Source organism: Protomyctophum parallelum (genome assembly GCF_964188405.1).
Source record: "Protomyctophum parallelum genome assembly, chromosome: 19".
In the NCBI taxonomy this organism is placed as follows: Eukaryota; Metazoa; Chordata; class Actinopteri; order Myctophiformes; family Myctophidae; genus Protomyctophum; species Protomyctophum parallelum.
In genome coordinates this window covers 30565168-30586016 of record NC_139717.1, presented here as the reverse complement: position 1 = coordinate 30586016, position 20849 = coordinate 30565168, and the positions used below count along the sequence as shown (strand labels likewise).

The 20849-nt window shown below is 42.4% G+C and overlaps 2 protein-coding genes across 3 annotated transcripts in view; both read left to right on the top strand.

The window, feature by feature from the left end:
• The window catches only part of map3k5 (mitogen-activated protein kinase kinase kinase 5), a 68531-nt gene extending 60619 nt beyond the window's left edge, over nucleotides 1-7912 (top strand). For both annotated transcript variants that reach the window (XM_083790861.1, XM_083790860.1), the window contains exons 22-30: nucleotides 629-806; nucleotides 1315-1483; nucleotides 1784-1969; nucleotides 3211-3316; nucleotides 3810-4062; nucleotides 4402-4514; nucleotides 5108-5238; nucleotides 6628-6704; nucleotides 6915-7912. In XM_083790861.1, coding sequence (XP_083646987.1) covers nucleotides 629-806; nucleotides 1315-1483; nucleotides 1784-1969; nucleotides 3211-3316; nucleotides 3810-4062; nucleotides 4402-4514; nucleotides 5108-5238; nucleotides 6628-6704; nucleotides 6915-6975 — 1274 coding nt within the window. In that variant the 3' untranslated portion in view covers nucleotides 6976-7912. The remainder of the gene's footprint in view (nucleotides 1-628; nucleotides 807-1314; nucleotides 1484-1783; nucleotides 1970-3210; nucleotides 3317-3809; nucleotides 4063-4401; nucleotides 4515-5107; nucleotides 5239-6627; nucleotides 6705-6914) is intronic.
• Nucleotides 7913-8891: 979 nt separating this feature from the next.
• On the top strand, nucleotides 8892-20523 carry lrp11 (low density lipoprotein receptor-related protein 11). Its single transcript, XM_083789644.1, has 9 exons — nucleotides 8892-9645; nucleotides 12149-12306; nucleotides 14263-14404; nucleotides 15402-15527; nucleotides 15780-16019; nucleotides 18019-18186; nucleotides 18298-18354; nucleotides 19245-19346; nucleotides 19585-20523. The coding sequence occupies exons 1-9, from the start codon at nucleotides 8964-8966 to the stop codon at nucleotides 19737-19739; spliced, it is 1830 nt and encodes a 609-aa protein (XP_083645770.1). The 5' UTR covers nucleotides 8892-8963; the 3' UTR covers nucleotides 19740-20523.
• Nucleotides 20524-20849: the final 326 nt, after the last annotated feature.

Here is a 20849-nt window from a genome sequence, read left to right as displayed (position 1 = left end):
CTATCATACCACATTGCCTGATTGTCCCCTAGTTTTTCTGACGGGTTACAGGGTATTGCCTGTAAAATAGCAGAGCTAGAAGCTCACAATGAATCGCAGTGAGACACGTTGTGAGCTTGTAAATCGGCTATTTTTGACAAATGGATTTCGTGTACAGGATAAAAGGACGGGACCAAGTCTCTGGGGTCATTGAAGTATAGGGTTTATAAGTGATTAAATGAACAGGATTTGACATGTGAAATCAGTTTGTTTGTGCCATGGCATCTATCTAACTAATCTCGCATAGCCAGACTTTCAGAGATCTTCGCATACTGATAAGTCTGCTGTTGGCTAGAGGTGGGTAGTATCAATTCGGAGATTTAAGAAGGACAGAGGGTGGCCCTTCCTAATCTGGGCGAGGGCATTCAGTCCGTAAAGGCAAGCCTAAAAAATCTAAATAAAAACACCCCCTATCTCTCTCACCATTTCATGTCAACCTACTGTAAATCTACCAATAAAAGGCAGAAAAAGGCCCCCAGTAATATCTTTAAAAATAATCAACAAACTATCATGGGTTGGTCAAACATTGGCCCAATTGTCAAATGATATCAGAAAGAGGCAAACATTGCGTGCGTGTGTGCTCTTGTAGAATACCTGCGCAGCGTCTCACTGCCGGTCCCTGTAGTGGTCGAGGACACCAGCAGCAGCAGTGAGTACGGCTCCGTCTCCCCCGACAATGAGCTCAACACCAACCCTTTCGTCTTCAAGCCGAGCACCAAGTGCTACAGCGAGAGAGACGTCAAGGGACCACGCTCGCTCTTCCTCAGGTATGTACAGTATGACCAAAGGTTAACATTTTGTCATGGAAACTCTTATAACCTTTTTTTAAGTATTCAACAGTGTACTGCTGTATTTGTATACATTGTTTATATAATGTCAGAAAAATCAAGGAGTGACCAGGTGCTCACAGGAGATTAAAAGTGTAAAAAATATATAAAAGGATCAAACAGACTATCCGGGCACTCAAAGGTAAAAAGAGGAATGGCCTTTATTTAATTAAAAGGCAACTGCCATGCAAGGCCTTAATCAGGGCCCAATCAATTATTATCAATAATATAATGTTCATATCATTGTTTTATAATTGGATTGAGTGGGGGGAAAAGTATCCTGCACAGTGTCTTCATTTAGAGCATTTTTATTTAGCAACGTTTCGGTCGTTCAGACCTTCATCGGGCATGACCTTAGAGGACTGACAATTTATTTACATTAGAACTGTAAATACTGAAGTGAAACAGATCTGAAGATCTGAGTTCAGAGTTGTTTGTCTCTACCCAGCATTCCAGTGGAGAACTTCGAGGACCACAGTGCCCCTCCATCTCCTGATGAGAAGGACAACGGCTTCTTCATGCTGAGGAAGGACAGTGAGAGGAGAGCCACTCTGCACCACATTTTGACCGAGGACAGAGAAAAAGTGGTGGCCAACCTTATGGAGGCTCTCACACAGGTGAGACTATTTCATATACTGTGCTACATCAGTGGTTCTCAAACGTTTTCATTTCAAGGACCAGCTGTTTGGTATTGCATTAAAGTTTAATGGATGGATGGATAGATGGATGGATGGATGGATGGATAGTTAGATAGCAAGTACACTTCTTTCTGTATCATGGAATCTCAAACCTTCATGCATTATGTATAACATCTCTCATGACCTCTACCCCTCCTTTCCTCCTCATCTCCCTTCCCACCAACCATCACTCCCGTCCACCCTGCTGTCCCTCAATCTATCCGTCCGGCCTGCCCCCAGGGCTCTGAGGAGACCAGACTGCGGCATCAACACATCTCAACCCTGGTGGTGAGCCTGGCAGACTTTGTGCGCATGGCTGACAGGAAGATCATCGCCAGCACACTGTCTCAGCTCAAACTGGAGCTGGACTTCGACAGCACGGCCATCAGCCAGATCCAAGTGGTGCTGTTCAGCTTCCAGGACGCCGTGAGTTAATGCCCTCACACCATATTATACATACTGTAAATACATTACACAGTACAAGTTAATTTACAACTACTGTTGGCTATTGCCTATTCCCAAAATGATTCTACTATATTAAAATGATATTTACTTTATTGCTTTTAAAATGTTTGGTTGCGGTATAATAGTTACCATTTATTTTCTGTAGCCGGGTACAATGTTTGTGAATTTCTCCAGGCCACTTAAGCGCTCGCTGTATGACAAGAGGTGACTGCATAGTTGTAAATGAATGTGTATACTCTCAGTTCAATTACCAGTTACCAGTCTTTCGCAGTCTGAGGACTTACAAGAATGATTGAAGTCATACTGTGTATACTATGGTCTGTCAACCAGAACCACATCAGGCTTCCTCGGCTGGCTTTAAGTACAAATAAAAGAGAAATCCATCAGGACTAATTGCACATCGTGTAAACGGGTCATAAAGCTATGCGCATGAAATGACACTGGAGCAAGTGACTGCTGTTGTTTCCTGGGAGAGGTATTGCATAACCATCTTCAAAGGGCAGCAAACAATGCCTCCTGCTGGAATTGCATGAGATGAAATTAAAGAGGAAGAGAATCAACAGCTTTTGAATCACGGGAACATGTGTAGGTGTGTGATGGTATTACACATAAGATGCATGAAATCAAACTGAACAAAAATAGAAATTGCATCTGCTTGATGCATGGGAATCTATCTCGCCATTATTTACCGGCGGTAAGCCTATTTCACACATCGTGTGGCGCGCCAAAAAAAAGTATAAATTATGCTTGAGGTGCCTGGCTCATGGTTCAGGATGTTATTGAAATACTGTACATATCCTTTAATCCTTAATGTCTGACTACATCGTGCTGTTTACATTTCTGACTAGCTACTAAAGTATTCAATCAATCTACCACAGTATTATACTTCAAGCTTCTCAACAGTGCATAACAGCCAGATTAAACAAAAAGGGTCAGATAGATGTAAATGCAATATTGTAATATTGTAAATTGTAAATATCAACCGTGTCAGTCTACTTAATTCAGTCTGAAGCAGAGATCAAAAGTAGAGGCATGTATTCCTCCCCGTCCGCCCCAGCAGATGCAGCCCTGTGTGTGTATGCAAAGTGTTAGTATACAGAATGTACCACACATACTGTACTTACCGTTCATAAGCCCTTCATCAACAGCGCTCTCCCTCTGTGTTTACTACGTGCATCCCCCTCTCCTCCTTACGTCTCCAGGTGAACAAGGTCCTGAGGAACCACAACATCAAGCCTCACTGGATGTTCGCCCTGGATAACATCATCCGTAAGGCCGTGCAGACGGCCATCACCATCCTGGTGCCAGGTATACCTGTGATCATGATTTACACAGTCCACTGGGCCTGGGGTTCCCAAACCTTTCCATGCCAAGGAGGACCCGCAAATAGAAGATCTACAAGCCCACAACATGATACATTGTCAGCTGTATTTTTTAGCTAATATTTGCCTATTTTTGCCAAATGTTTACCTATTAGAACATGTCCAAAATAGACCTGAGGCCGAGTCTATGAATGTTTTCTAAATCAGTGGTTCTCAAACTTTTTTGTGCCATTGTTTTGGCCACGCAGACCTATGAAAAGGTTTCGTGCCAGGGACTGCCCCGAGAAGAGATGTGTCCAATTTATTCAAAATGTTTCAAACACTTTCAACATTCTTTCTAAATGCTGACGTGATGTGAGCTTGTATTTTGGAGAACCACTGTTCAGAAAACGTATGTATATATACATACGTTTTAATATATATATATATATATATATATATATATAGCTCAAATCTGCATGATCTGTATCTGTGTTCAGAACTGAGGCCCCATTTCAGCCTGGCCTCCGAGAGCGACCCGGCCGATCAGGAGGACGAGGACGATGATGACGACAGTGGCGATCTGCGGGGGAACTCCGCCCACCACAGCCGAGCCGTGCCCGCCGCCGTCCACAACGACACCGTGGTGACCTCCGGCGTGAGCACGCTCAGCTCCACTGTTTCGCACGAGTCGCACGCGGCTCAGCGCTCCGTCAGCATGGAGCTGGGCCGAATGAAGCTGGAGACCAACAGGTTAGAAGAATTTCACAATACACTTTATTGTCACATCACAGTTTTTTAGAGACAAATAAGAAAAAAGGGATCTCGAACACTGTCTTCACTTGCTGTAGAAGTAGAGAAAAAAGGGATCTTGCACATCAAGTAAATATGTGGGTGAAATTAGTTTTGTTGTGCATATTTCCCATTCCTTGATTAGCAAAGTAAGCAAACATTAACTCAACTTGACTTAACATTGTAATGCACCAGGAATTACTGTATACTGATCAGATCTAAGGTGAATGAAGCATATTATCCTCTTTTTACCCACTGTCTCCTCAACCGTTTGTGTCCCATGTTTCCTTGGGTGTCCAGACTGCTGGAACAGTTGCTGGAGCGGGAGAGAGAATATCAGGCCATCTTACAGCAGGTCCTAGATGAGAGAGAACAGGAGATCAAACTACTGAGGCTACGCTCGGAGCCCATAGGTCTGTCCTCTTATCTCACTTGATTTTGACAAAGAAATTGCCTCTATTTAAAAAAAAAAAAAAAATAGACTATCCCAATAGCTTACTGTTAGGTTGTACCAGAGCTCCTTCAAATTATGTTCTGGCAACTTTGCTCTTAAAGAGATGACAAGGAGACTTCAGGAAAAAAATTGGTAATTCAATGAATAACTGAGAAGCACAATTTAAAAACAAATCAATGAATCACCATAAAAGAAAAATATCGACTAAATCGATTAATCTGATTAGTCACTTATGCACTATAATATACTTCATTGTACAGCAGTGACACACAGAAATATTAACAGTTCCATCCCTACAGCAAATCACACAGAACAAGTAGCTAAAAAGCTTGATTCATTGTGCAGAAATCCACCCTACTTTGCTGTGCTTTGCCAGGTCTCTGTTTTCCACAAAGTTGGCATTCACAATTGACTTAGATTTCACAAAATGGTCCAAGGGCTGAGCTTCTGTATATTAGTGTTGGCTAACACTTTTCAAAAATGAAAATAAATTGCAAGCTTTCATGCAACACAAAAAGTATCAGTGGATTCAATGTGCTTGTGTTCTGGCAGACATGCCGACCTCATCCTCCTCCTCAGTCCATCCAGCTGCTCAGAGGAGCCAACCCGCGGACACACAGGAGCACCCAGAACTGACCAGATGGCTCAGGCTCCATGGGGCCGACGAGGACTCTATAGACAGAGTAGGTTCCTTCTCTCGCCTTTCTCTCACCTTCTCTGGACAGTTTTAGCTTCCAATGATCCGTATTAAACTCCATGGACCCCTGCCGCAGTGGCCCCTTAAAAGGAATTGTCAATACATCTGACACAAGACACATTTCTCCCATATACTTGGTTGCCAGGAGGTATATTTCCTCTACATTGTGGCTCGGGGGCCATAGTGGTTAATAAAGCATGCCAGGCTTCCTATGATGCCTCCATCTGCATGTGTGGTAAATGTTATTTGCTATGTCAACAAGTCCACACCCCAATAATCCTCTGCCCTTAAACTCACCAAAACCAACAAATTATATGGTAAAGACCCAAAGAGTTCATGTGATGTTTATTTAGCAAGCATATACAATATTGGTTATTTTCTGTGAAGCTGGTTAGCTTAGCAGGCGCGGAGGGAATGAGTGCATGATGAACCCATAAGCTCCAGCACTGGGACTGCCAACAGGACTTGCTGACTTGCGACTTGATGCTTTCCTGTTACTGTATGCATGTGTGTAATTAGTGTGTTTGTGTGATTAAGGCAGTGTTTCCCAACCTTTTTTGTCCCAGGGAACACTTTTCATAGCCTAAAAATCTCGGGGAACACCTAGGGGGGGGGGGGGTTATATATATATATATATATATGGGGGGGGGGGGGGGGGGGGGGTTATATATATATATAAATATATAGAATATAATAAATATATATATTTAATATATAGTAAAACGTCTTTGATACCAAGCACATTATACTTTTGACAGAGTAAAACTTCTTTGAACCCAATATACGTTTAAAAACACACATGACAGCACTCAAATAACTCAAAGAGAAAGAAAAGGACAGAGACAGTGCCTCAGTTTCATCAATTTATTTTTGAAAACTCATTTACAAAATATACCACACACATGTTCAATTTGTCAATGCAAAGTAATACTTAAAAAAAAGGAGTTGTAAAAACAAGAACAGAGAGCGGCACATTAGCTAATTCCTTTGCAGCATCTGGTGGCAGCAAGCCCACACCTCCCGCTAATTTGAATGAACTGGCTATTATTGTTTCTGCCAATGTATGTGGCAATTTATTCTTTGCCAACATCTCTGCGATTTGGTAGCTTAATTCCAGTCCTTTTTCATTAGTCTTTGTGGTATTGCGTATCAAGAGACTTGCTTGCTTCGCTGTCACATTATGATGGCTCTCCTTAATCATTAAGGAGAGCCATCATAATGTGACAGAGATTTTCCTTCGCATACACATACATACAACTGATGTTTAGCTGCTAAAACTCTTTAGTAATGTCAAACTATGGCTATAGCACCATCTACTGGAGTATTGTACCTTCTACTGAGTTCTCTTTCTTCCAATCCAAATGTGTTTCTGTAGATAGTGATGGAGCAGTACACGTTGGATGACATCCTCCATTATGTGACAAGAGATGATCTGAAGACTTTAAGATTAAGGTATGTTTACCTCATCAAAACTATTAACAGATGATGTGATGTGTAGAAAGTTTTTATTTACAGATATGCCTTTTTACTTAATGTCGGGGGTTGAAATTGTAGCGTATTGTATAAAATATAACGATTCTCAGACTCTGCCAAAAACAGTATAAATTGTAAAATGTCATGTGTATTGGTATTATTAGTAAAGTCTGTCTGTCTCTCTCTCAGGGGTGGGATCTTGTGTAAGCTCTGGAAGGCCATTGCAGACTACAGGCAGAAGCCAACCTGAGGCCTTTTAGTGGAGACAACCACGCAAGCCGGGCCTTTATGCCGACAGCTCAGTATTTTCTCACCGCCGCACTTTTTACCTCAGTATTTATTAGACCAAGACAATGGAAGTGGGGGGGTAATGGACCAATGATTGTCAAGCCTGCACTGTAAAATCCTGAGTGTTTGATATAACTCAGGGTGAACAAATGTAACTAAATGGACCCTTAAACACATTAACCCTCTACTTAGACTACTTTTTTCTCTTCACCCAAAACTTCTGGCGAATGGTGAGGTTATTAAGGGTCCATTTGGTTACACGTATACACTCTTGAGTTACAAATCGATAAATTAACAGGAATTTACTGTGTAAAGTTGACTTTGCACGCGCTGTCAATCCCCAAATCCGATCTTATCAGTCGTGTCGTTCTGAAACGGACAACTTGATTGAAATTAGGTCACGTTGAAAGCAACAATATTATATTATATAAGTGCCACTAATATTGCCATGAGCGTGGCACAGGCACAGCAACAGAATGAGTGCCTACTCATTGTGTAGGCCTCTACCAGAGGAATATTCAAGCCTACTATTGTAAATAACTGAGATGTTTTGCAGATTAATGGTTGTTGAAATGTCTCTTGTGCTGACGCGGCTTTATCATTATGTTTACAAAAGTGGAGGACTGACCAATACAAGCCTGAGAGTCAAACTGCTACAGTACGTTCCATGGATGGTTTTGAAAGATGTGTCCTTACAACGGCATTAACATTATCGTGTCAGCCGTTTCATAATCACTACTTTATTTAAATGGGGTTTTTTGTGTTTTTTCATGATTATTCTATTCTAAAGGACATCACTGCATGCCGAAATATGTTCCCTTTTTTGTTGACTTTCCATGTTTTGTTTTGTTTTTGTTTTGCATTGGTTTGCATCTTTCTTTTTTAATACTATGATTCTTTTTTTTTTACTTTTTTTTTATCCATGACATGTATATAATTTGTGTTGTAATTAACAGTGACTGTTTTCAGTGATGTCTTTTCCAAGTAGAATAGTAAACATCTCTGTAATTTCATTGAATTGGCCATTGTTGGAAACTTTTACTAAATTTGAAATAGGATTTGTATGGTATTGTATTTTTTAATGTCACAGTTTATAGCAGACGACTTAGTAAACTTGGATATAAGTCATCTTAGTCTCATACAGATTTTGTACATAATGGTCCTTCCAGTGCAAATGATGTAATTGGATGTAAATGTTTCATTGAAAAAATGAATTGAAGATGAATTTAATATGAAACCAACAAGAGTTTTTTTTATTATTTAAGAAAGACAATTATGTAATAAAAAAGGTCAGTGTAAGCTATGTCTTATTGTCGATGAAAAATATGTGTGCTTTATTGTGTAAAACAAACTATTACATTTTTGAAATTGTGAAATAAACATTTTAACAAGACAATACTCGCATTTTTTAAGCTGCACAAAAGGCCAGACAAACCATGGGGGGGGGGGGGGGGGGGATCGGTTGGGCGGGCCCCCATGACGATTATAAAAACATTTCGTCTCTGGCTGTGAGGCTTTGCTTGTTTTAGCCCTATGCTTTTAGCATACTGTGTCTAGGGCTGCTGAGGCTTCTCTTAACACCTGACCTCTGAGCAGCGCTGATGGATCAGCTCTGGAAGCAACAAGAGAAGATGCATATGAAAGAAGAACTCTCTGTATCCTGTGCGCTTCACAATAAAATAGATTTGAAACACATAAGGGGTGGGGGGGGGGGGGGGTCTACAGGTGATTCTATTCGTGACGTCAGTAGTTTCTTTCTGCTAAGCAGCTGTTCGTCCGAGGTCCGCCCCGATGCTGCTGCTGCTGAGTGAGTTGAGTTCTACACACAGCGCCACGACTAGCGTACATCACCATCACCATGATGGCAACACCGGACCTCGCATCCGCACAACGCACCGCCTAATGTCTCATTTCGACATGATTTAGAATGAAATATTGAATTATTGATATATGAATATGAAGGACTTATTTCAGTTGCTGCAGCAGCATCAGAGAACAACGGAGGGAAGGGCTGTAAACATGGCTGCGTCTCAGCATCACCATCACCGACTGACGGCGGTCGTGCTGATGCTGTGCGTGACGGTGAGCAGCGTCAACGCCCGGTCCTCCCAGATATCCGATTTAAAATCCAAAATATCGGGCGTGGAGGAGCTGCTGGAGGAATTCCGCAAGCAGCTCCAGCAGGACCAGGCGTACACGAGCCGGGGAGGTGATGCGCTGGACGTCTGCCTGGACGACTTCAGCGCCGTCGGCGAGCGCATCATCCGGGCGAGGGCCTCCATCGAACAGGGGGCCACATTCCTGTCGGCCCCCGGCAGGGTGTACAGCTGGAAGGACTGTCTGCACGCCTGCTGCTCCGAGCCGCACTGCACCGTGGCGGTGGTCCAGGCCGGCCTCGGGCACACGGACGACGGCCTCAGCTGCTATCTGTTCAACTGTACGTACAGGAATACGAACGTCTGCTCGTTCGCACCGCAGCCAGGCTTCAGCACCTACAGCCGGACCTCCAACGCGACGGGACACGTCCCCATCATCATGTCCCCCTCCTCCTCCTCCAGGAGCAACACGGTCAACTCTGCCCGGAGACCACCTGACGACACCTTGGGAGAAGAAGATGATACCGTCATGGAAGGTCAGTGACTGTCCGTCTTCCCCACCATATAAATCACGTCTGATTGACTGAATAATTTATTAACAGTTTGCAAAAATCACAGAGGTATAGATTTATATAAATAAATACCAACGAAGTCGCCCTTTTACCCTATTGGATAACGAAAAAAAGGCTATTGCTTATTTCCATTGAGGTGCTGTGTATTCAATTCATATACCCTATGTTATTTATTTTATTTTATTTTATCATGCTCATAAAGTGTTCTGTGCTCAAAGTGCAATTAAAAAGCAAACGTTTGCTTTTTAATTGCACTTTGAGCACAGAACACTTTATGAGCATGATAAAATAAAACATATTTTCCTAAAACTTTTACTTCTATTTTTATACGGTGAGCGAGTCTTTTTCTGTCAAAGTATTAGCCTATCTACCATTGAGTCCCAACTCATTAAAATGTGAAGGCTACAGTTATAACTTAGAAATAACATTGAATATGAATTACAATTTTAACCTGCTCGTTACTTGTTAAGCTTAATAGATGGACTTATGTGGATGATTCATGATTCATCCTTCTGAGAAACCGCTGATGTCATGTAACTGAACAAGTTGTTCTTTTTCATTTTAAGCATGTCTGTCTCTCTTGCATGCTCTGTATGTCAAAGTCATGCTATATCTCCTTCCTCACACTTTCTGAGATGATCTTACAACTAAGGTTTCATTATTATTCTGTATGTGATGTGTTGTGACTGGTCAAGCTGGTAGGATCATTCATTAGAGTGATCCTACCAGCAACACAGGACCTCTGAGAGGCAGATCATGTTAATGATCTAATTAGATTAGTTCACTGAGAGGAGTGGCAGATGTGGGCTTTATCTGTTTGTTTTTAAACCCAGCCCTATTAACTCTTTGTCCTCAGGGAACAGCTGGACATGGTGCGGCAAACTAGGAATATTATATTGTGTATCTGCTATTTTTGAATAGCCAACACTGAAATAAAATAAATCACACCTGTGTGAAGTGAGGGTTCAAGGTTCAAGGTCTCTCTCTCTCTCTCTCTCTCATTAGCAGGCAACAGTGCAGCACTGTCTCTCTCTGTTTCTGGCACAACAGCGCACCTACTGGTACTCATAGTCATGGTGCTCATTAACGTCACATAGGTGAACCAACACATAGGTTAACACGGACATTGCTGTTCCTTGGAGCGGTTGCACCACTCAAAAAACACACAACAAAACATTCAATACAAGAATAAGATCTAAGAACAGGGCACTAGAGACAGAGAATTCATGACATTCAATAGTAGCAAAGTCAGCAAAAGTGCATTAGTGGGCAGTATGAATAAAGTGCTATCTATCTGCTGTTCAGCAGTTGAAAAGCAGCCGGGAGAAAGGATAGTTTGAACTGATTAGTCTTTGTAGTGGGCACCCTCAGCCGACGACCTGAGGGCAACAGTTCAAACTCAGATTGAAGTGGGTGATCCGATACCTCCAGGAGGGAGGAGGCTCTCTTAATCATCTGCCTCTTGTACAGTTCTATGAGTTGGGCTTCTGAGGGTTCTCTCAGACATCTTAGTGGCCACTTTGTTTGCCAGGGTCAGATTACCGTATCAGGCAACCATACAAAACATGAGAACAGATTCAATAAAACTTCTATAGATAAGAGTCATCATTACAGACGAGACATTAAAATAACGCATTTTCCTCAGCAAAAAAAAAGACGCTGCTGGACTTTTTTTGATGTAGAGGCAACATGAGAGTCAAAGTTTGTTGTCAAGAACGTCACCCAAATATTTATAGCTCTCTACAACTTCAATTTCTGTGCCCTTAATGAGTGTAGGAGCAGGACTGGGAGGAGTCCTTCAAAAGCTGATGATCATATATTTTGTTTCGGTCACATTTAACTGTAAGAATGACTTGTCACACCAGGATATGAAGTCATTGACAACTGGCCCATGCTGTACCTCATTGTCTTCAAGAAGGCTAACAATCACAGAGTCATCAGCAAATTTGACAATATCCGGCGGCGCTCTTATCATCGTAAATCATCATGATGTACATTATGACATCATCAGACACTATGACGTAAATTGTCCATTCATTGTCAATGGGAATTTAATGTTAGTGTAGGACAAAGTTTGTGCACATACACCAAAAGCTGGACATAGGAGGAGCTAGCACCCCCTCATCATACATCATCACATTCCGGCCAATCGCAATTTGCGTCTTCACTTTTCCGTCTTTACCCCGCTATGGGGTAATCAGCCAATCAAATCAACGCTATGGGGTACACACAAACATAGGAGGGCCCCTCAAAAATTACACAGATGCCTTCCCGGTTTTAATGACACCCAGGAGTCACCACAGCAGCAAAATAAATAAATCCTGCAAAGGCAAATGTCTAAAGTGGGGTGTGTCACCTGTGATGGAAAGAAAAACAATCAATCAACAAAAAAAATCTATTCTATACATTGAGGACTCTGTAGTACGCTGTAGGCATGTTTGACATAATACGTGGCTGTTTGTCACAGATCTGGACGAGCCTCCTCGCAGTGACGCTGGGCAGGATGTGGTGATCCAGCTGCCCACGGACTGGGCCGTCCTGGATGGGCGAGACAGCGTGGACGACCATGGCATCAGCCGCTACGAATGGGCTCTCCTCAAGGGAGACCCAGACATCAGCATGAAGGTAATCTATGGGCTCTCCTCAAGGGAGAACCAGACATCAGCATGAAGGTAATCTATAGTCATTCATTATTATAGCAGGGATGGGCTGCATGAGCAGTCTTTTCAGGTATGTAATGATCTATATTTGGCCTTTTCCAAGGCTAGTAGTCTCGCATAGCTAGCCATATCATTGATCTCTGCCTACCAGTACGCCTTGTGACATCTACATTAAATGTAGGTTGATTTAAAAACAATAACAGCATTGCGGAACCAATGGTTCTTCATAATGAGACGTATCAGGATTTGTTTTCAAAGCAAGTGGGCATGGACTTTCTGTTGTTCGAGCCCCTAGATTGAATAACCTGTAGATGTCACCAGACATATTGGTAGGTGGAGACAATAATTAAATTAAAATGGTCTACTTAGAGGCCCATCCGGATCTACCGGTAGATCAAAAAGACATGGGTTATCTGCCCACCTCTGCTATATAGTGTATACACTGTAAAAGGAGTGTTAGTTTAATTCTGAGATGGTACAAATATAACCATTTGGTTAAATGAGTACTGTACAGTACACTCAAGGACCGGTTACAAATGGATAAATCAACAGTGAGGATTTGACTTTGTAGTAGCCAGGTCTGGTGGATCCCCATGTTAGTTATAATAGCCTAGGCACTATGATCACATATATCTTGTAAGCCCTGGTTCAAATACGACCCTCTTCTTGACTTAGCCCATCCGAGCAAATTGATTATTAGCCAATTGTATAAACGTTTGCTATATTGAACATCATCTCATTAGTACAGCAGTCTCTGAGGTTTGGGGCATAATAAGGCATTTACTGCTGGCCTTGCTGGGCTTTTGTTCTGATGAAAAGTGATGATTTACACATGGAACGATAGTATAATCATAAAGTCCACTGGGGCTAAATGGTGAATGGGCTTGTATATGTTTGCAGTTCAACATGGTGGCATGAGGCCAGAGTGCCTAAGGACATGCTGCTAGAGATAAGAAACAGCTTGTCATAAGCTACCCTGCCTCAAGGACAACAGCACTATCGTATTGTTTTCTTTGACCTGTGAAGCACTTTGGTACGATGAGAGTCGTTTTTAAATGTGCTATACAAATCAAATTGATTTGATTTGAGCACTCAACTCACTCCCTATGAAAGTTGTGACATTATTTGGGATTTTAGCAGATTTTACAGTAGTTCTTTAGTTATCCGTTCTAACCGACCCTAGAATCCCTATTTTGCAACCCATATCCAAGCTCACAACGCAAAGAGATTTTGTCACAGTCACAGACTTTTGTCATTCATTGTACTTGGTCTTGTATTTCTATGTTCCCTGGTCTAGTTTTCATGGCTCTGTTTGTTTGCTCCAGCTGTATCTGTATTTTAAATCACACATATGGCAGAGAGTTGAAAATGTTGACCTTCACCCACCTGTGTGGATTCCCACATCAGCCCCGCCCCCCCTACTCCAAAATGCAATCATTGTTAAACAAGAGAAGCCATAAATTGGCTCCCTGCTAAAATAAGTCATGATCCAATAATCAAAAAGTTATAAATCAAATGGAAAAAGAAAATTATACAAACTGTAGAAATTAATCATTATTATACCCTCTATTCAGAATTTATTTCATTGCGGGTGCCTGGTGGTGCAGCCAATTACTTACTTACTCCTGTAGGGCCAACTTTGGGCATAGGCTGTGAACAAGGGCCCTCCAGGGACCCTGGGCCAGATTCTGCAGCTGTCCCCATGTATGACAAGAACTCTTCACATCTGCCATGGCAACGTTTCAGATTCATTGACCACGTGTGAGCGTATAGCTTATATGTGCGCATGTCACGCAGGGAATAATTATGGTATACCGCCAGAAAACCCCACAGCACTCGTCCTAACCGTTGACAAAAGTACTGGTTGCTCATGGGCTGTCAGTGTCTTCATTTTGAAATGTTGTTCCCTTTCTTGCCGAAGGTGACCCATCCAGGGCTTCTGAAGATAAGTGGTCTCCAGCGAGGTGTCTACACCTTCCAGATGACTGTCAGCGACACCACGGGACAGAAGAGCTCAGACAATGTCTCTGTCACCGTGCTGGCGCCAGAAAACCAGCCTGAAGGTACTGAACCACAAAGCACCTATTCTGTACCTCTTGCATCGGCTATTTTAGGCAAATTTAGTATGTTTCTAGGTTTCACAATAGAAAATCTGCATGAATGGGGGGGGGGGGAAATATCTCAGATTACTAAAAGAAACATTATTTGCATGGTCCATTAGCCAGAGGTAATGAAAAATTGCGATGCTATTTTCACTGTTTTCCTCTACTTAATGAGCAAACATGACCGGTAGACCCTGTACCGCTCTCTTTGCCGAAAGACAATAGTGCTGAAGGGTTTCAAATTTGATGTTCACCTTGTGAAGGTTCCCTATATTATGATATATATTACTCTTAGGTTGTCTGGTTTTGGTATATGTTGTGTAACCTCTGTTTCTTTTATCCAATAGGATTGGGGAGCAGAGCTTCTAATGATGATCAGCTCGCACCTGGGCCCGGGTGTCGACACCCTATAAATGCCTGCTTCCCCAGTCCTTCCCCAGTTCTGTTTTTATGCCTCCTGCACCTTTTCCACCATGCACACTTTTCAACATTTCTGTTAATACATACAACACGCACACACATATATTTCACTCATGCATACATGCACTACACCACTGAATACTGATCTCCACACTTCATCTGTTTATTCATGATTTATCGTTTGATTACTTATTTTTCGCTAATCAATAAATTATATTTCTTTGGTAAACTGCAAACAAAATGGGGGCTCATCCCGGACGAGCCCGTTTGGATAAAATAAACATGTTACTATAGGGTAAACACAACATATACCAAAACCAGACAACCTAAGAGTAATATATATCATGATATAGGGAACCGTCACAACCTGTATTAAAACACCCAACCATTGGTTTTGAACACTATACCTGCCTGTCTGTCCTGCTTTTGGGTTCTCACCACTCCAGTGTGTGATATCTTTGATCGCACCTGCAAGCACACAATGTGTTGCATCAGGACACATCGTGTGACTGCTGTCTCTTATGTTGTAAATGTACAGTGTGTACTGGCCGGTGCTCGCGCTACCAGTTCCTGTGTGACGATGGTTGCTGTATCGACATCACCTACGCTTGTGATGGGAAGCAGCAGTGTACAGACCGCTCGGATGAGGCCTTCTGCCAGCACTGTGCGTATGAGTCATCTCATACACAGATTTCACCTGCACATAATATTGCCTCTATAGATTATGATGAATTGCATGTCATTTCATATTTCCATATCTATTTGATTTCTTATCAAACATATTGAAAACACAGGCTTTAAATAGGTTTCCTTTATTTATTAACACTCAGTTAAAGCTTAGAGGTGATGAATGCATTTTTTAGGAAGTGCAGTTCTAATCCAATTTGTTAACATTTAGCTTCTGTGCTTTCTCCAGTTGATGGCAACAGGAAGTCGGTGACCCATGCTGCCAATCCCAGCATGCCTTTGTCTTCCCAGACAGAGGAGGTTGAGGATGGCTCCAAACAGCTACAGAAGGAGCCCAGCAAGACCATGGAGAGCATTGTACCCCCGAATATTCCCTTTGTCCCCCAAGACAGGACCAGGGTCGCTCCCCCACCACCTGCCCACCCACAAAGTCCCAGTCCACAGGAGGACCACGACCCAGTCAATCATGGTACTGTTGTTTGTTGCATCGCTGAAACCTTTTTGGGGTGAAGCTATTGTAAGCTTTGTTTTTCTTCCTGCAATCGCAGCGGAGCTGTTCATAATTTGAACTACACTGCATTACTGCATCTATTTTCAATGCCCACTCTGCCCGCACCCCGCTGTCATTAAATACATTTGTTATTTTCAGTGGTGGGTTGGGGGGAGTAAGGGAAGGAAAATAATAATAATATCTCAAATTTATATAGCGCTTTTCTAAGTACCCAAAGACGCTTTACATGGGGGGCAAGAGGGGAAAAGTAAGGGGGGAGGGGGGTACACTAAGGCTAAGGAATAAAAATCAATAAAAACAGTGGAATGAGTTAGCTAGGGAAAGCAATATTGAAGAGAAGGGTTTTGAGGACGATTTTGAAGGTTTGGAGGGGCACTGGGGGCATCATCTGGAGTTTTGGGTAGTGCATTCCAAAGGGTTGCGGCAGAAAAGGCAAAAGCACTATCGCCCCAGGTACGGTAATTTCAGGAGGTTTGCGTCACTAGACCTGAAGGGGGTGGGAGGGGACATAACGCTTGAGGAGATCACAGAGGTAGGGAGGGAGCCAGATTGTTTAGTGCTTTGTAGATGTTTAATAGTATTTTGAAGTGGATTCTTTGTTTGACTGGCAGCCAGTGAAGGAGGGCTGGTGTAATTTGGTCTCTGTGAAACGGGTACTGGTGAGCAGGCGCCAGGCGGGCAGCTGAGTTCTGGACATATTGAAGTTAATTGAGGACTTTGGAGGTGGTGCCATCATGGAGGATACTGTTGCAATAGTCAAGGCGGGATGTGATGAAAGTGTGGATTGCAGACTGTACTCACCAAAACAGATTTATTTTGTCTCTCACTGCTTTTCAGTTTGTAATACCCGGACACACTCTGTATGCTATGTTTGCCATTGCCCACTGTCAAATTTATAAAACCACTTTGCACTATACGGTCCTCTATCACTGGGGTTCAACGGGTGCAGTTTTCTGGTTTAAGAAAGCAGTCTTTTTTTTCTCGTGCTTTAGCAATGGGGCAGATGGAAGCCCTGCAGGCAGCCAGTGAGTCACAGTGCTGTGCTGCAAGGCAAGGTGTGTGCCAGAGGGCCACTGTCCCAGGCCAGAACACAGAACTGCCATGGGAATGCAGCTCTATCCCCACATACCCCCTGAGTATGGAGACAAAGCGCCTCTGTCCCCCTGCCATCCGATCCCTGCATTAGGCTAAGACGGAATGCCACCCACACCACTGTACCTCCATCCCCATCGCCACTCTACCACAGGGCTTACTCAGCCAAGGTGTGCTCCCATAAGTCTCCTTTTTCTCACTTGGTGAATTCTAATGTCTAATCTCCAAAGGCATGGGAAGTTGAGATCCGTAACATAGGATTGTGACATCATTTGTATTTTCCCTTAACTAGATGTTGGTGAAAGTTGGAAAGAATCACGGAAATGCAGTTTTACAAAAAAAACATGCAAAGTTTCAGTCAAAGACAAATCTAGGAACACTGACTGACAATACTTAATTTATGCTTAGTTGTACGACTGTGTATAAATTCGGCTTTTAAACCTATTCCGGGGGGACCGGTCACCGCCACCGGTCAACGTCTTGCTTTGCAATTCGCTGTGAGCTTCGGCTATTTTCGGAAAAGCCATTTTGTGTAGAGTGGAGAAAAAATAAGTGGTCCAAGTGGTTGACCCCGGTCAACTAAGTATTTGTTGACTAAGTATAGAGAGTTTAAGTGGTTAATGATTCCATGGCAGTGTCATATCCTCTGTTCACTCTGGCTATGACCCTTTCACTGCTGTCCAGTTGGTCGCTTGTAATGATAGTCTCAATTGAAGGTTGGAATAATTTACAGTTGCTGTATTATTGTAGGTCACTCTGGATAAGAGTATCATTTAAATACTGTAATGTAATCTGCATAATGTAAGTAGATTCTATATTCTCTGTCTAAAAGCCACTGCTGTCTCCCTTGGCTTTGTCCCAATAGACCCCTGTGTGGCCCCCCCTGTGGTAGGGGCCTGTAAAGGGACATTTCCACGCTGGTACTACGATCAAGACGCTGGAGAATGCAAACACTTCCTGTTTGGAGGTTGCCAGGGTAATCATAACAACTTCCTACAAGAAGCAGACTGTGTCAGTGAATGCATTGAAAAGAGTAAGTATCTTCTTCTTCATCTCCTCCTCCTCTTCCTGACGTAAATGTTTTTTCCATCACAGTGAAAATGACAGATGAGATTTTAATAATAAGAGTGATTTTTGTATTTAGGTCCTGCTTTAAACCCAGCAACCGTGGCCCCTACCACTACCAAACAGACTGACACAGGTAAATAATGAGCTGACACAGATGTATAAATAATAGACCAACACAGGTGTGTAAGTAACAGACCGACAGGTAGATAACAGACAGACACAGGTGAATAGCAGGTGAATGACAGACAGACACAGGTGAATAGCAGGTAAATTACAGGCAGACAGGTAGATAACAGACACAGGTAAATAGCAGGTAAATTACAGACTGACACAATTGAATAACAGACAGACACAGGTAAATAGCAGGTAGATAACAGACAGACACAGGTGAATAACAGCCAGACACAGGTAAATAGCAGGTATATTACAGACAGACACAGGTGAATAGCAGGTAAATTACAGGCAGACAGGTAGATAACAGACACAGGTAAATAGCAGGTAGATAACAGACACAGGTAAATAACAGTCTGACACAGGTAAATAGCAGGTAGATAACAGACAGACACAGGTGAATAGTAGGTAAATTACAGGCAGACACAGGTAAATAGCAGGTAAATTACAGGCAGACAGGTATATAACAGACACAGGTAAATAGCAGGTAAATTACAGGCAGACAGGTATATAACAGACACAGGTAAATAGCAGGTAAATTACAGGCATACAGGTATATAACAGACACAGGTAAATAGCAGGTAAATTACAGACTGACACAATTGAATAACAGACAGACACAGGTAAATAGCAGGTAAATAGCAGGTAGATAACAGAACGACACAGGTGAATAACAGACAGACACAGGTAAATAGCAGTTAAATTACAGACAGACAGGTAGATAACAGACACAGGTAAATAACAGACCCACACAAGCAATTCAACTGCTGTTAAGCATAGGCTGAAGCTAAATACAGTAGCTTCAGTGAAATGCTAGACTATAATCAAGGTTTCGTTTGTCTATCTTTATAGTGGCTGCCCCTAAAGGTGCCATCTCACAGAGCCAACCACAGAGCGACCTCCCAATCTCCGAGCCATATCCAGTAAAGGGAGGACACCCTGTGCCCGAGTCAGGTGAGTTTCAATGTGAAAAGTGTTCCTACTTAATAAAGAATAATTAACTGTTGCTTATCTATATTACAGTAAACATGTTTTTCATGATGTCATCAAACAGTACAACAGTTGGATTTTATGTTATTTTCTTTTCATCCTCTCCTGGTACCATGCTTTGTATTATAAAATACCTGGACAGAATTTATGTTGTTGGAGAAAGACTTTTCATTGTCATTGCTACCTCATTTGTTTCATGCAGGTGCAATCCTCCCATTAGCCTTTGGCCTGATCATCACATCTCTGCTACTGCTCATGATTGGCTGCCGTATGAGGCTTGTTCGTCACAAGATTAAGAAGACCCGCCCCCTCACCACAGAGGAATCTGATTACCTCATCAATGGCATGTACCTGTAGCCACTCAGGCTGTGGCTTTCAAAGACACCTGGGAAGTGGGATGTTTCTGACATTCAGACGGGGACAAAACGGAGAAGGGACAGTGCCATCAGCAGAGGCTGAAGCAGGGCATTAAGAAATTGATCAGTGCATTTGTTGGAACTCCTAGTTTAGTCTGACAGCAGTGTCCTCTCCCAGGTCATGAACATCACCAATTCTCTGTTGTCATGAACAAACAGACAAAAAGACCCGTACAGACTGTCAAAGAAGGCTGGCAGAGGCTGCCTCCAAACTCACTGATAAAGATTTTGATATTTGTAAAATCCCCTTTTGTTACTGTTATAAAACAACTGATACTGTATTTATGATTAAAGGTAGCCACAACTAAACCACTTTTTCCATTTTCCTTTTCTCCCAATTTAGTTAAGAGTTATTCCAATTACTGAGTTTATGTATTGTGTATCCAATGCTGCTCACATCCCACTGAATAGGTGCCCTAATCATTAGGGCCTAATGAACCAACGTGTAGGAGTCACTAGTGCAGTGACACTGAGATATTACCCTCCCCACCTTGTGTTTGTAGGAGCGATGGAGGATTTAAACCACTAACCACCTCTCCACAGTGGTGACCCAGACTTTGTTTGGGATACACAATCATTAAATAGTTGCAGTCAACAAATAATGCAGCCCTGCCTCTTTCAAATACCAATGTGTTACCTTACCCACATTGTATGGTTGGTTATTTTAATTAAAATCTAGTGCTGCATTGTAATATATCTGCCGCTGGGTGGCACTGTTGTGCTATACTTTTGCGGCAATGTCCAAAACACACTTGTCAACCAAATCACAAACTGAACTTTTGACAGCTTGGTAATGTTTCGGATGGCTGGTGGTGCAGTCTCAAGATTGCTACACAAATTAACCAATTACATACTTGTATTCAATCAGTTAAAGCAGTTATATATCCCAGAATCGTAGCAAGCCATAACCAGGTCAAATCTCTGGGTGTACAATAAACAAATACCTTACTCCAGCCTAATTCACTGCTTACAGTGCTACTTTATTAAGCAAGCCTTTGTGAAGTTATGAAATGCCTACATATATTCCTCAACCGACAATGTCTATGTGAAA